Source organism: Amphiprion ocellaris, chromosome 6 (assembly GCF_022539595.1).
Source record: "Amphiprion ocellaris isolate individual 3 ecotype Okinawa chromosome 6, ASM2253959v1, whole genome shotgun sequence".
Taxonomy (NCBI): domain Eukaryota; kingdom Metazoa; phylum Chordata; class Actinopteri; family Pomacentridae; genus Amphiprion; species Amphiprion ocellaris.
The window spans coordinates 23,517,775-23,533,294 of NC_072771.1; the positions used below are offsets into that span (position 1 = coordinate 23,517,775).

General features: G+C 38.0%; 1 protein-coding gene across 5 annotated transcripts; it reads right to left on the reverse strand.

Annotated features, from left to right (window-relative positions):
* Positions 1 to 443: 443 nt before the first annotated feature.
* LOC111576027 (uncharacterized) lies at positions 444 to 15,033 on the reverse strand. Of its 5 annotated transcripts, none has more exons than XM_035953457.2 (10): positions 14,757 to 14,912; positions 14,069 to 14,104; positions 12,964 to 13,042; positions 12,809 to 12,874; positions 12,487 to 12,717; positions 12,065 to 12,085; positions 11,888 to 11,974; positions 11,432 to 11,540; positions 11,294 to 11,350; positions 10,692 to 11,099 (listed from the first exon to the last, which is right to left on the reverse strand). In XM_035953457.2, exons 3-10 carry the CDS (start codon positions 13,022 to 13,024, stop codon positions 11,033 to 11,035), a joined length of 699 nt encoding a protein of 232 aa, XP_035809350.2. In that variant the 5' UTR covers positions 13,025 to 13,042; positions 14,069 to 14,104; positions 14,757 to 14,912; the 3' UTR covers positions 10,692 to 11,032. The 5 variants fall into 5 exon arrangements, with proteins under 5 accessions (XP_054867581.1, XP_035809350.2, XP_054867579.1 ...); XM_055011604.1 differs by lacking the exon at positions 14,757 to 14,912 and adding an exon at positions 14,208 to 14,747; XM_055011605.1 differs by lacking the exon at positions 14,757 to 14,912 and adding an exon at positions 14,180 to 14,747.
* Positions 15,034 to 15,520: the final 487 nt, after the last annotated feature.

Genomic DNA, 15,520 nt, shown 5'->3' on the forward strand with positions numbered 1-15,520 from the left:
ACTTTCTAATGTGTAAAATGATTTTAAATGATGTACACATTCATAAAATTCAGCAACATAATAGCTAACTAGAAATAAAAATTATATATATCATTAGCTGTCTAAAAGGCTAACTAGCAGAGCTGCTAATGTTGTGCTACATTAGCTTGATGTAGTACTACCTAGCTAGCTTGACTTCTTTCTGTATTTTAGGTGTAGGCGAAGCATCCCTGGTGGCTGGTCATTTTACCTTATGTTTACTCAAGGAATGCAATTATCAATCACAATAAAGCCATATTAAAGTTATAATCTCTGAAGCTGTTATTTCTTAAAGGAACATCAATTTTAAATTAGGTGGTAATAATTAAACTGCTATAAAAATAATCCCACCTATATGTGTATCTGTTATCTACAGCAAATATAACTTTTCATCAGACATAGCTCACAGGAGACAACTCTCAAAATACCTGCAAAGAGCCTTTAATTTGTCAAATAACAAGATGTTATGACAGAGAAGACACTTTACCACAATTGTTTAAAAAAAACTTTACAATGCCATGTTACATTAAGATAATCTGTTAGGTAAAATAATTGGAATGCAAATGAATATAATAATATAATATAGTACTGTGGTGGAGCAATGTAATAAAAGGCAACCAGTTTCATAATAACGTATATTTTGCATAATACAATTGGAACAAATGAAAGAAAAAATGTAAAAAGAGAAATTAAGCTGCACAAATATAAGCAAAGTCATTGTTGAGAGGAATCCTGGCAGAAAACCGTTAATTGTGCATATATCATATTTATTGTACAGATCAGTGCAGCCACTTGTTTCTAGTTTTTTTTCCAAATCAAGATTAAATTAATGTCATTGTTTGAATATTCTCTGCAATAAATACCAATAAAAGAATACACAGCAAGAGCAGTATAAAATGATCTTGGAAGCAAATCAGGAATAGACATAAAAACATATTTATGCGATTTCTGCATGACCAGCTGAATACATGTCAGGTTCCATGGCAACATGATACTACACGTCTTTATTAAGTAACATTAGTAAAGTACAGCTCAACAAGTTCTCAGATAGAACATATTCCCTCAGCTGAGAATTTATTTATTTCTATATTTGATAGGGACAGTGCACATTAATGAACGTCTATTTAGACAGTAAGAGACGTAAATATAACCAGATTATAACAACAATGCTAATTTACATCTGGTTCACTGTTTAAGGTGAGTTTTGAAGGTTGGTAACGTGGGACACTCCCCCATGGAGAATCTGTATCGCTCATGGAGAATTGTCAGGTAACTATTTGGTTAAAGGGAGACACTTCTTACAGATCTATCTAAATGTATGGGTAGACAGCCATAACTGCAGTGTGAGAGGTCACTGGTGCATAAAATCTGCACGTACAGAATCAACTGTTAAATATATAAAATCGTTTAAAAATTTTGGTGACTTTTCCCCAAACTAAATTTTAAAAAGCATGTCTCCTACTGTGCGTTTCATGAGACAGTGACTGAGTTCATGCAAAAACACAACTGGCAGGATATTTTCCAGTTTGGTCATTTCAAAGCAGGCGATGGACTTTTTGGAGAAAAAGGCAGGATGTGTTTCAGGAAGAATTGTTTCCCTAACAACTTCTCAGGTTTAGACTCTGTTGTCACACTGAGAAGGAGAGGTGTCATCATTCAATCCAGGATCAGTTTTAGGTGCTCTAAAGATATGAAAAGAAGTCTTAAAATGAGTGCATTAACATTTGTACAGTATGTATATATATTTAATGATCACTGACCTCTCAGTGCCTCCAGATCTTTGTTCCATTTTTAGGGCTTCAGTCTCACCAGGGTCACTGAAACAAGTTCATATTAATGTAAATGATGTTGCATTACATGAAAACATTCAAAGATGAATAATTATATTTTTCAGTCACCTTTGTTGCTCCTGATTCAGCCGTCTGGTCTGTCTCTTTTTACGAAAATATGCAATCAGACCTAAGATTAGCAGTAGCAGAAGTACTAAACCTGTGAAAACAAACATTTTAGAGAAGCACATCAATAAAAATAATTGAAACACCATGATATAGATAATAATATAGATAAATCTTACCCAACTGACTGTGCACGTCAGTGTGGTGTAGTACAAATGAGTTAGTTCAGTAGCAAGAAGCCATATTTATTTTATCAAACAATACTTAGTGGAAAGTATGCATTTAAAGAAGTGACAGGTTGATTTATGATTAACTGAAGTCATCAGGTGCTTTTCCACATGCAGGAAAAATATGGTGCATGCACAACTAATGTATCACAACTAATGCTAATGAAAAGTTACCAACTACTCCAATCACAATATGTTTTGTATGGTCCTCTGTTGCCTCCTGTGGATCGAACGGGTCGACTTTTGATGATGATGTGGGATCTGGAAGATGTAGGAGAAAAACTCCCATGAATGCGCCATCACAACAGTGAGCAATATGATATAAGGTGTGTATTTACAGAACAACTTACCATGAAAAAAACAGCTGAGGTCTAGGTGGGAAAACAAGAGAAATGTTACAAATAGTATCAGTTATTGGGCATCAAAAAAGATTCAGATATGTATAATGTGATGACTTCTGTTGAAAAAGTAAAGGAGGCAGCAGAATATAAATACTTAGAACATTATTAAACAACAGCACATGGATAATGGTGAAGAAAACCTACAGAGATATCTACATGTCCCCCATATTAATCAGGGCACACAACAGGATATACAGGTTTTTCAACACGACTATAAGAGGTAACCCAGGTTTCTGAAACAAATAAATGATTAGAAAAAAAAATATCTCACTGGAACAGAGATAATGATATAAATGTGTTGTTTTCTGGGCCATGAAAAGAAAAATCTAAATTTAGGGTTGGTGTGAATTATTGCTGAGGGCTTTAGAAGAAAAAATAAATACCTGGACATTTTTTCGTGTCAATGTAGTTTTCCCCTTCAAACTGGCAGTCACTACTGGTAGAGGTGGACAGAAATACCGAGCCATCACGCTGGCAGACACTGCTGGGTTGTGGAGGGCCTGAGCAATTGGGGATGTGGCTGTGACCAAGCAGGATCTCATCATTGCATAAGACTTTGGTGACCTCTGGAGCACACCCTTCACAGTAGAACATCTGCACAGGTCCTGCCATCTTGTACTGTTGTACTTCCTATTGGAGATGTGATTTGAGATCAGAATCTTAACAGCACAGAATTCTTTATTATTTTCTTTCTCCCTGAAACCCTCCAGTCTTTACCACTCACATCTGTTTGACCGTCATTACAATGAATCTTCACACCTCACCACTTCCTGCTCTTCCCTTTTTTTCCCTCTGATATCTCTACTCTAATTTCAATTCAGACTTTTTTGGTGAGAACTGTTTTTATGTTCTCATATGGTCTGAAAAACCTATTATTAGTATCACTTTCTGGAATCACATGAATTGTCTTCCCTCTTGCTTCACACCACCACACATAAGATTCCAAAACACAGTGACTCACTTGCTTGCCCTGCCGGTGTTCCCCTTACGGTGCACCAGACATTACTGCTTCATGCTCGTCAGTCTTGTACACTAAAGCATGTTTTCTAAATATGTCTTAATCACAATAGTTACACATCAGCAAAAGCCAAATAACTGCATTTTTGTCAGTTACAGAGAAGATGATGACAGTTCCTATTGTTAGGCTGTATAGCCAGTACCTTGATAAGTACATCACCTACAGCCTGGAGCAAATTTTTCCCGCAACAGGTGTGGTTCTCCTCAAAGATACTAAAAAGATCTGTTGATCTGTTGAACTGACGGGGGGAGTTCCTCCTGAACTGTCATCAATATGCTTTGTCATCATGAATCTTTGGACTAGTTGGGTTTTCCAGAAATAATTTTGTAGGGTCTTCACGTCAGTTTTTAAATTAACCAGGTAATTTGCTTTTGGTTATATCATATTGTGAGTTTCCTGGGCTTAGCATTTAGTTAGTAAGGTTGATTATTAGATTGTAATAACTTATCCTTAGTATTTAATCTTGTTAAGTGAATTTGCAGGACTCTCTAGTCACTGATAAGCACTGACTAACCGTCTGTTGTTTTAAATGTGCTGCATAAACAACTGTGACTTAACTTATTTTTAACCATTTAGACATTGCATGTTATTGAAAGAGAAACTGGATGCTACATGTAAAAAAAAACAAAAAAAAACAATCTGGCTTTGTTGTAGCCTAATGATATCATGGAAATATACCGCAGTATGGTATGCGAGGGCTCGATTCTGGCCCAGAATTTGGCAGCTCTCCTCCATCCTCCACACCCTTGCTCTGGTACAGCATCCACACCTATTGTTCACTTGTTACCAGTAGACTGACTGAGACACGAGGAGGAAAAAGTATGACTTTCAACAACAATCCAACACAGTAGCTGCCTGCACCGGTCGAGGGGAAACATATGAAGTTAACTGTCACACGCACAAATGCGATCAGGTGACAACCGCAAGTCCTCGCACACTCAAAAACTTCAATATGCGGCTATTTATGGTCTCAGTCTGGAGCACCGTGTACACATGTGGTTTGGCGCAGAGGACTGTGCCGCTTATTATCTGCACTAAGTGTTGTCAGTGAACCAAATCTGTGTTTAGTTTGATCATTTGATTTGACATTTTCACATAGGCCATTACGATATCAAAACATAAGATTCCAGCCACATTGCCTGCACAAAAGTAAAGTTTCGCCTTAAGTTTTAAGACATCGCGGAGCAGCGTCACGTCTGGTTTGAAGATCAAACGGTCAGCAGACTATGTTATAGATGTCGACATAATAAACGATCAGCGAAGGAATTTCTGAATGGCTTACCTTTATCCGGTGCGCTTCTCAGATGTTTTATTTCCTTCCGCCGGTCACGCTCGCTAAGTGTCGTACAGAAACGTTGGCGTTTTAATAAACTTCACACAGCTTTGCAGTTGTCGCCGCCACACCTCCGTTTGTTTCTTTATAAGTGGTGATAAGGGGGTGGCTGTGATTGATGACCACACCTCTCTCTCGTACTCACACATACCGCTCTGCCAGTCATTCGCCTCTCGTGAGTGTCTGCAGATCCGCACGCCGCCTCCAGCGCCCGGTGTTTGTGTTTCCTGATGAATTTGGTTGTGACTTAGTAGCAGCGCTTTTCACCCGGATGGAAGACGGTCAGGACGCGAGTACCAACTGTGAATCGTTTTAATAAATAAAACAAATAGACATTTTATTGTTTTGTATAAACTTATCTGCTGCTTTCATGCAAAGCTGGTAATCTAACAAGCTGTGAGAAATAAACTGTGTTAGAACTCGTCATTAAGCAGTGCAAAGATCACTTTTGTATGGTGACAGCTGCTGTAAAACCAACTCTTGTTTGCTGATGGGTTTAGTTGAGTCATAGCCAGATTTTGGTCAGCTTCATATGATAATAATTATCTCCAGTCAGCTTATTAATTGATCCTTCATGAGGTGGTAAGAGCATGTTGTAGTGATCTCTGTCTGTCAACTACATTAAGCAGCAACAACCTTCAGTGTGAATGTCTAATACAAATAGTTTAATAGTTTTAATGATGTTAATAAAGTTGCAGGTATTTGAACTGGTTCCAATTTAAATCAGAGGTATATTAATGCTAGATTCCTCTTAGAGCTGCTGCTGTTGTTCTACTGGTTCTCTGTCATAGTTTACTAAGAACTTTTATGGACCTCAATTCATCAGTTATTCCACCCGTGACGAGTCTAAATGTCTGCTGTGAAAAATGTTAAACAGTGAAAGTAAGTTTGTCATAGTCTTTTCATTATATTTTTTGTGATGTTGAGATCTGTTAGAGTATACACTTTCCATTGTCACAAATCAGGAGTTTGAATTCCAGGAGGTTAGTCTTCAAGAAAAACTTTAAACAAAAAAGAAAGTGACCTCTCCAAAAGCTTCTGTTGTTGTTGTAGAAGTGCAGTCCTCTCGGTACAGCCCTGACAGTCCTCACGCTCTGCAGACACACCCTACTCGCCCCAACCACCCTCCCTATACTTCTGCCTCCGTTTCCTGTTTTCTCCTTTTTCTAGGGGGTCCGCTGGCCTGAGAGCTGCTGCTGATCTCCGACTAAGTTTTTCCCTCACACCACATCACCTCATCTCAGTCATCATCAAACATAATGATCCTTTGCATTCAATGAACAATCAAGCTTCAGATCAATGGTGTGGTCCTTGCTAGTGTGGCTGGTCTGGTCTAACTCTGTCTCTGTGTTGTGTGTTGGGTGGGGGGAATGATGAGAGCAGACCACCTTGTTGAATGCCAGCTGATTTATTTTCGGGTAAGAATAAAATGTGTTAGGTACAGCAACCATGCAGTCTCACATTAGCCGTTCTATTCCCATCAGGACCACGGACTGTCTTAATAAGTATAACAAATAAAACAAACAGAGAACACAATGCTAACAATGAGATAGAACTATGAAAACGATTAAACAATATACACAAAATATACACAAAAGACACCAAAAAAAAAAAAAAACCGAGAGGGAGCTCACATACCTGGTAAAAATAAAATGCGTTACAGCGGTACAGCAACCATGCATTCTCACATTAGCCACTCTGAAAAGGAGATAAGAAAAGTCCTCACTAAACTGCTGTACTCTACTAAAAATAACAACATAAATTTCAGATAATAAACAAAATGAGTCATAATAATAAGACAGGCTTTAAACCACATTCTAGTGTTCTTTCTGTATTTGAAGCTACAAACGGAAAGCCTTCTCTGTTCACTAACCATGGACCTTCTCAGGATAGGAGCGTGAACAGAGAGGAAGTGACATCACAAAGTGTAAAGGTCAGCAAACATAAAAAAAGCTCCCCAAAAAAGAATAGATACACAATAAACTAATACCAGGGGGGATTTTGGGTGAAATTATTTTTTTAACATACCCGTTACATCCACTCCTCCTAGAATTCGCCAAAATCTAGACTGCACATGCAAATAACTCAATCACAACATTGGGACAATTTCAATACAATTAAAACTTGGCATGGGTTTACTGAAAGCTCTAAGCTTTACCTCCAGCTGAATAAGCTACTTATTAAAACAAGAAGAAAACATAAGGTTGATCGGGGCTCCATCCCTCTTAGATTAATATGATGCCAGTTACACCATACAAACTCCCTGCCACACTCAAACACCTTAACATATTTCATATTAATCTGTACAATACTAACATTGTCCCTGAGACTGAGACCTTCTGCAAAAAGTTTTTCATACTTCTAAAGTCAAGTCTGGCTACCCGAGACACCTGGGTATCTAAGACATGAACTGGTCTACTGGAACTGACTTGGTCTTTGTATCAACATCAGTATCTACTGCAGACAACAGAGAATTAGTATCACCTGAAAGAGCATCTAACATAGGTGAGGAATCTGAGTCAAATTGTGTCACTAAACTGTCCTGCTCATTATCTCCGTCAGGTCTGTTCGGTTCTCTGAAAAGAGTCTGGTTCAAGTCATCTGCTGATAGGTCCTCACAGTCCAACTCTGAAGTGATCTGGTTTAACTGGTCTGACTCTGTCAGTCCCTTACTCATGACCTCATAGCAGTTCAACTGTCTGCTGAACTGCTCATTACCCTTGCACTTGTTCTGTCCCGTTTTCTCCTCGTCCAAAGTGTCAAAACAGTTTGATGAATATGTATATATATATATATATATATATATATATATATATATATATATATATATATATATATATATATATATATATCATGGAGAAAATTGTTGGTACCCCTTGGTTGATGTTCCAAAATGTTCCCAAGTACCTCTGTGATAATTTTCAAGTCATTTTATTGCAGCATTGTTTCATAGTTAGATGCTAATTCATACCCCATAGACATGCTTGGTAAACTGGGTTGAGATCTGGTAACTGAAGGCCATGGCCTGTGATTCACATCATTTTCATCAAACCATTCAGTGAGCCCTAATGTCCAAGGGTGGAAGCATTGATATCCTTGAAGAAACCGCTACCATCAGGATAGGAATATTTCACTGCAGGATAAAGGCGATCGCACAGAATAACTTTGTAATGATTTGCAGTGACTCTTCCCTCCAAGGGGACAAGTGAAGCTAAGCCTTGGCAGCAAACTGCTGCATAGTAAACAGAATAATAAGGCTTAATTATGATGTAGGAGGCTTTATACAGGACCCCCTTACTGTAGGGGTCAAATATGCAAACCTGTACTGCTATCTTGTTGTAACTACTGCACACATATATGTCCTCACCAGCGGAATATGATGAATTACTCATCTGACTATTTGTCTTTTCTACCACATCACTGTAGATCAGTATGTTCTTTTCGTATCACTCAACTCTCAGCTATTCATTTGTCTTTGTTATGAGGGCTTCATGCATTGCTACACTGCTACAATAACACTCTCTAGGTAACTTGTTCTTGCTGACAGTCAGATCACGCCCTGCATGAACATTCTCAGTCAACCGAGGAACCATTGCTCTTCTGTTTCTCTGTATTAGAGTCATCAAATGTAAAATAGCAACCACAATTTCCATCCTTTGATCAATCGCTATTGAAACACTAGCCAGTTTAGGAGTCTTTGTACCTGAACCTCCTGCCATGTTCACACCAACAACAAACCTTTCAAATCAGAGCATCTTCTTGTCATCTTGAAACAAAATGAGTATTTTTTACATGCAACAGAGCATGACTGGATGCTAATTTCTTCATTTTTGTCATGCAGTTAATGTGCGTGGGAACATCTTCATTGGTTGGATTTCTACATTCTTTTATACAGAATGCATCTTGGAAATCCCCTGCACTGTACCACCACTGAGCAGAGACGTGGGCTGTTTCTCCTAGAAATGTTGAGGATGTTACTGCATTCAGTACATCATGCAGACGGGTAGTTCTGCTTTGTCATATCAGGTCACACATGCTGATTATCTACCTGCTGATCTGCCCACCAGTGTATATCGAGGAATTTTAAAGCAAAAAAAAAAAAGAAAAAAGACATAAAAAGAGCCTTAATTTGAGCATGTACGACCATCCAGGCATACAGATTGTAACAGTAACAATCCTGTAACCTACAAGATGCATTAAATAAGAAAAAATTAAATTATGAAATAATGTTTCATAAAATACAACAGAGAGACAAAAATACATTTAAGAAGCATTTGTGTTCCTCTATATTTGTTCTAGAGGTCATCAATATTATGAGCTCTTTAGAGGGACTTTGTATTTTTTTTCCTTTGATTATTTTTAAAGTTCTAAAACAACTGTCCACAAGTTTCCTTGGAGAAATTGAGAAAAGGGGTTTCAAAGGGGTGCTCATTTGGATGAATGGATGAAAATTTGGCCAGAAGTGTCAGGCTGTTCACTCTAAATGTCCTTTGTGTTCATACTGAACACATTCTTTAATGAAAGCATGACTGATCCCAAACCAGTATGTAGTCAGAACAGATCAGTGACAGCCTAGTACAACTATCCATTCAATTTACTACTTTATATGAAGATGACGAGTGACTCCAACACGGCCTCTGAACAAACCCGACAGGTTTGTCCAACATCAGTAAAGATTCATTTCAGTAAACAACGTTAGTATGACAATAATGTGAACTCTGGTAAGTTGCCTCCTTCAAGAAAGAATTCATGCTAGCTATGTAGTTCTACATCAAGCTAATGTAACATAATGGTATTAGCTCAGGTAGTTAGTGTTTTGGACAGCGAGTGTATGTGCATTTCTATTTTTTTTACTGCTGATTAGCTATTGTGTTACTGTATTGGATGACAGTGCACATCATTTATCAGCAATCTAACATTAGCAAGGTTACAGCATTGAAAATCATTGACTCTAATCTTGACAGTAAAAGTCAAATTGTGATGACCATTATATACAGTTGAACAGCAATTAAAAAAGACAGCTTTCAAAGGTGGTCAATACTTTTTATATGCACTGTAACAGCTGTGTTGAAGTAACAGGTTTGTGTAAATGAAAAGGACTCATGAGGTGAGTCATGAGGATAACAGCTTGTTTCTTCAATAAGAGTTTCTTCCCTGGGTCGAGGACGGAGGGTAGTTCTTGTGTACATATTATATTGATATTCAATATGTATTTTAAAAGAAAACGGATGTTCTTCAGGAGGACATCTCATCTCTGTTTATTCTATCTCTGTTATCGCGCTCCAAATATTCTAAATATTTAAATTTTCATCTTTGTTCCTTGTTGCACGGTATGATATTTGGTAATCCCATTAAGCATTTATTCAATCTTTATTTATCTAGGAGAGTTCATTGAGAAATAAATTAATAACAAGGTATGCTAACAGACAAGATTTTATATCGTAGTTGGTTGAATAAAAAAAACTAAAATGTCCTTTTTAATTAAGATAATCTCTTAGGTAAACTAATTAGAATGTAAATTAAACTGGTGATACATAAAGTAAATGAAACATAAAACAAAACAGTTATGTAAAACAGTTACAAGCAGAGTTTGGGAGGTTTGAAATCAAATATCCATTTCCAAACTATTCATTTCAAGGAGGTGCTTTATTTTATTTTACTAAAATTAAAAGCAAGTTCAGATTGAACTTTTGGATGGTGAAGTAAAAGCTTGTCAGCACATCTTAGTATCCTCAAGCTCGTGTGTGTGACACAATAATATACGGCTACTTGTGGTGGAACAATACGATAAATGGCAGCCAGTTTCATAATAACACATTTATTTTTTTTACAATAGAATCAGAACACAATGAAAGCAGAAATGTAGAAAGACAAAGAAAAATTAAGCAGCATAAGTATAAGCAAAGTCTTTGTCGGCAAATCTCTCTGCTCGGCAGCCATCTTGGTAACACCCACAGAGCAGTAACTTTGGGCATCAGAGTTTTAAAACTTTAAACTTCATATTTTTAACATGACATTAAAAAGTTAATTTCAGTCTGACACTGTCCCATAATTTAAAATATTACTTTAGCTTTTGGCCAAATCAAGATGAAATTAATGTTATTGAGAACTGGCTACTTCCCTAATAACGTCTTTAACGTTTAGACTCCGCTGTCACACTGAGAAGGAGAGGTGTCATCATCCAATCCAGGAACAGCTGGAGGTGCTCTAAAGATATGAAAGGAAGTCTTAAAATGAGTTCATTAACATCTGTACAGTATGTCCATCCATTATCTATACACCGCTTAATTGCCATTAGGGTCGCAGGGGGCTGGAGTCTATCCCAGCTGACTTAGCGTGACGGCAGGGAACTCCCTGGACAGGTCTAGTACAGTACGTATATATATTTACGGATCACTGACCTCTCAATGTCTCCAGGTCTTTGTTCCATTTTGAGGGCGTCAGTCTCACCAGGGTCACTGAAACAAGTTCATATTAATATGAATGATGTTGCAATACATGAAAACATTCAAAGATGAATAATTACATTTTTCAGTCACCTTTGTTGCTCCAGATTTGACTGTCTGGTCCGTCCCTTTTTACAAAAATATGCAACCAGTACTACTGCTACTACTGCTACTACTGCTAGCACTAGCAGTAGTACTTGATCTGTGAAAACAAGAGATAGTATTTTAGAGAAGCGCATCAATAAAAATAATTGAAATACCATAATATAAATATAGATCTCACCTAACTGACTATTAACATTTGAAAGAATATTTTGGCCATCAGCAAAGCAGGAAGAGAGAGGATGGGATCATAAAAGCAAGTTAGTTTAGCAAGGAGAGGTGTAAGAAACCATTTTTATTTTATCAAACAACACTTAAAAGCATGCGTTTAAAGAAGTGACAGGTTGATTTATGATCTGCTAAAGTCATCGGGGGCTTTTCCAGATGCAGGAAAAATATAATGCATGCACAACTAATGTATCACAACTAATGATAATAAAAACTTACCAGCTACTCCAAGCACAATAGGTTTCGTATGGTCCTCTGGTGCCTCCTTCGGATCGAATGGGCCGAGTTTTGATGATGATGTGGGACCTGGAAGAAAGTAGGAGAAAAACTTTCATGAATGCGCCATCATAACAGTGAGCAACATGATGTCAGGTGTGTATTTACAGAACAACTTACCATGAACAAAACAGCTGAGGTCTAGGTGGGAAAACAAGAGAAATGTTACAAATAGTATCAGTTATTGGGCATCAAAAAAGATTCAGATATGTATAGTGATGACTTCTGTTTAAAACGTAAAGGAGACAGCAGAATATAAATATTTAGAACATTATTTAACAACAGCACAAGATGATGGTGAACAAAACCTACATAGATGCCTACATGTCCCCATATTAATCAGGGTACACAACAGGATATACACTGCTATAAGAGGTAACCCAGGCTTCTGAAACAAATAAATGATTAGAAAAAAAAATATCTCACTGGAACAGAGATAATGATATAAATGTGTTGTTTTCTGGGCCATGAAAAGAAAAATCTCAGGGATGGTGTGAATTATTGCAGAAAACTGAAGGCTTTAGAAAAAAAAAAGTAAGTACCTGGACATGGTTTTGTCTCAATGTAGTTTTCCCCTTCAAACTGGCAGTCACTACTGGTAGAGGTGGAAACAAATACCGAGCCATCCTGCTGGCAGACACTGTTGGGTTGTGGAGGGCCTGAACAATTGGGGATGTGGCTGTGACCAAGCAGGTTCTCATCATTGCAAAAGACTTTGGTCACATTTGGAGCACACCCTTCACAGTACAACATCTGCACAGTTCCATTCACACCTGTAACATCATGTAGCACATTTAGAAAATATATCATTTGAACTTTTTTCAGACCATAAAAATAGTACCAGTGAAAGAAGACATCTCTGACCTGCTGTTACTGGGGAACACAGAGCAAGTTCAGGAACAAACCACAGCAGAAAGATGAAGGTCAGCTCTGTGAGACACAAATATGAAAGAAACTGAAGGCTCTCTCATGGCTGACATTGAGCACAGTTTACACTTTGTAGGTTGTCAGAAACTTACCAATCATGTTAGAGATCATTGTTGAGGAAGCTTTCTGGATCACAAAATACTGCCCTGCCATCTTGTATTGTTGTACTTCCTATTGGAGATATGATTTGCCATCAAAATCTTAACAGCACAGCATTCTTTATTATTTTCTTTCTCCCTGAAACCCTCCAGTCTTGACCGCTCACATCTGTTTGACCGTCATTACAATGAATCTTCACACCTCACCACTTCTTCTTCCTCTCCACTGTCATCAAAAAGCTTTCTCATGGGTTTTCAATGTATTTTGTGGGGTCTTGATTTTAGTTTTAAGTTAATTAGGTCATTTGTCCAAGTTTATAACATTTAATTAGCTAATATGTAATATTACAGTACTTAACGTTACTATTTAATCTTGTTAAGTAAATTTGCAGGGTCAGTCTTATGTCTCTAGTCACTGATAAGCACTGTGACTCACCCTGTATTGTTTGAAATGTGCTACATAAACAACTGTGACTTTACTTAACATTTTTCACTAACGTTTCAAAGTGTAAACTAAAAGTCACAAACATAAAAACATAAGAATGTATGGGTATATTTTCCAACCATTTTGTGTTTGGGTGTTTGGGAAGACACAAATCACACAAATATATTGTTTGCTTTGACCAGAGTTAGTTGTCAGCGGTTAACGTGGTCTGAAATGAGGACGCTGGCTACTGAAAGTGTTTGAAGTGTTTTCCGATTAACTCATTTTGACAGTTTGACAGCGGTTTCGGTTTGGTCCGATGCATTTTAGCAAATCAAACTACTGTTACGCTGCGTGTTGTTGTGGTGAGAGGCTGCTGTGGGTCTGAGTGTGTTTCTGTGAACAAAAACGAGTTAAGCTTGAAGTTCTGCTCTGGATGTGTACCACTGACTAACACACGACACAACCGTGCTTCTTGTGGGTTTTCTGGCTCGTTATTAAACAGGCAACCTGTGTGAAGTTGTGACTATCACAAGTGAATCTGGGCGTGTTTCCTGAACAATCACCAGGTGTCAAATGCCTGACAGAACGCTAATGATCTGTACGGGTGAAGCGGGATATTTTTCAGACTGATCAGTGACACGATGAGTAAGACGGAGGTCTTTTTAAACTTACCGCTGGGTTACGTGGTTTCGAATCCTCTCACGGCACCTGAAAAATACGTATTTTTGTTTGTTTTTATTCCGGCCAGCACATTTCTTTTTACTGTCTGTAGATGATATTTACATGGACTTTATTAAGTGGTGATGCCAACGTTTTTCGGCGAGGTCTTCTTTATCTGTTATCTTTATCTTCACACCCACAGCCAGGTGTGGTCGTGACGAATCGGTGGACGGAACAGCTGGAGTGGGCAAATACCACCAGTTAACCTGACCGCCAGTTAAACTGGAACACTGGCATTAGAATAGAATAGAATATTCTTTATTGTCATTATACAATGTATAACGAGATTGCAGAGCTTCTCCTTTACAGTGCAAGGAAATCTTAAAGGTAGTGCAAAAAAAGTCTATTTACATATATACAGCATAAATAACGGAGTGAATATAAATAGCAGTGAATTACACCGTAGCTTTGCATTCACAGGTGAGGAAAGCCCCGTTCCGCGGGAAGATTCTCATTCACAATGCAATTAATGACCCCGAGAGTGTCCCATTCCCTGACATGTTCACTTCCCGTTAAAGACATGAATTAAAAACACGAGCTCTCAGTCACACCATGCAAGATTTACCCTCACATTTTTTTACGGACACCGAGTAGCTGCGTCGATATAATAAATGATCTTTGTAGTTTTTCAATAACTTACCTTGATCCACTCGTCTGAGATACTCTATTTCTCTTGAGCGACTGCTGCACAGGAGCCGTGATGCTGTCACTAGTGATGTGAGGAGACGTGCCGAGGCTTCGAAGCGTGTGTCGAGTATTGGAGGGGGCGTTTCCACGAAGCGCGGAAGGAGGTTTGCGTCATTTAGGGGGAGGAGCCAAAATCATGACTTCCGAAGCCTCGCTTCCTGGATGAACCACGTGACTGCTTCGGAAAGCGATTCAGATTTTGCCGTGAGGTTTGACAGAAACATAAACCCCTCAGGCTCCATTCAAAATGTGGGTTTTTGATAGAGAATTGCGGTCAGTTGAGAGTTTGAATAGTGTTTATAAAGTCTGGATATAGTTTGGAGAGTTTAGAGAGTAGAAAGATAGTTTGGAGATTTAGGGGAGTGAGGAGAGAAGGATGGGTTTTAGGAAGGAGCCAGCTAGGAAGAGGAGGTTTTCCCCTGTGTGGGAACATTTCGATTTGATAATTTCTAATCAGGTAAGCGGAATCTAACATTACAGACGCATTAGCTTTGCTTATCAAGAACTGTATTTTTCACTGTTTCTTACTTTATTCAAAGGTGAGGTGTTTATCGTGTGTCAAAAAAGGAATCGTTTAAAACCAAAAACTGTTGAGAAACTGTTATTTCTGAATGAAAGGAATAAAATCTCCCCTTTCCTGTGCATCGTTGTCCAAGTTACACAATCATATTCAGTACGATCTTCCTAGTTCCACAAACACTTTCATTGTCCTCTACC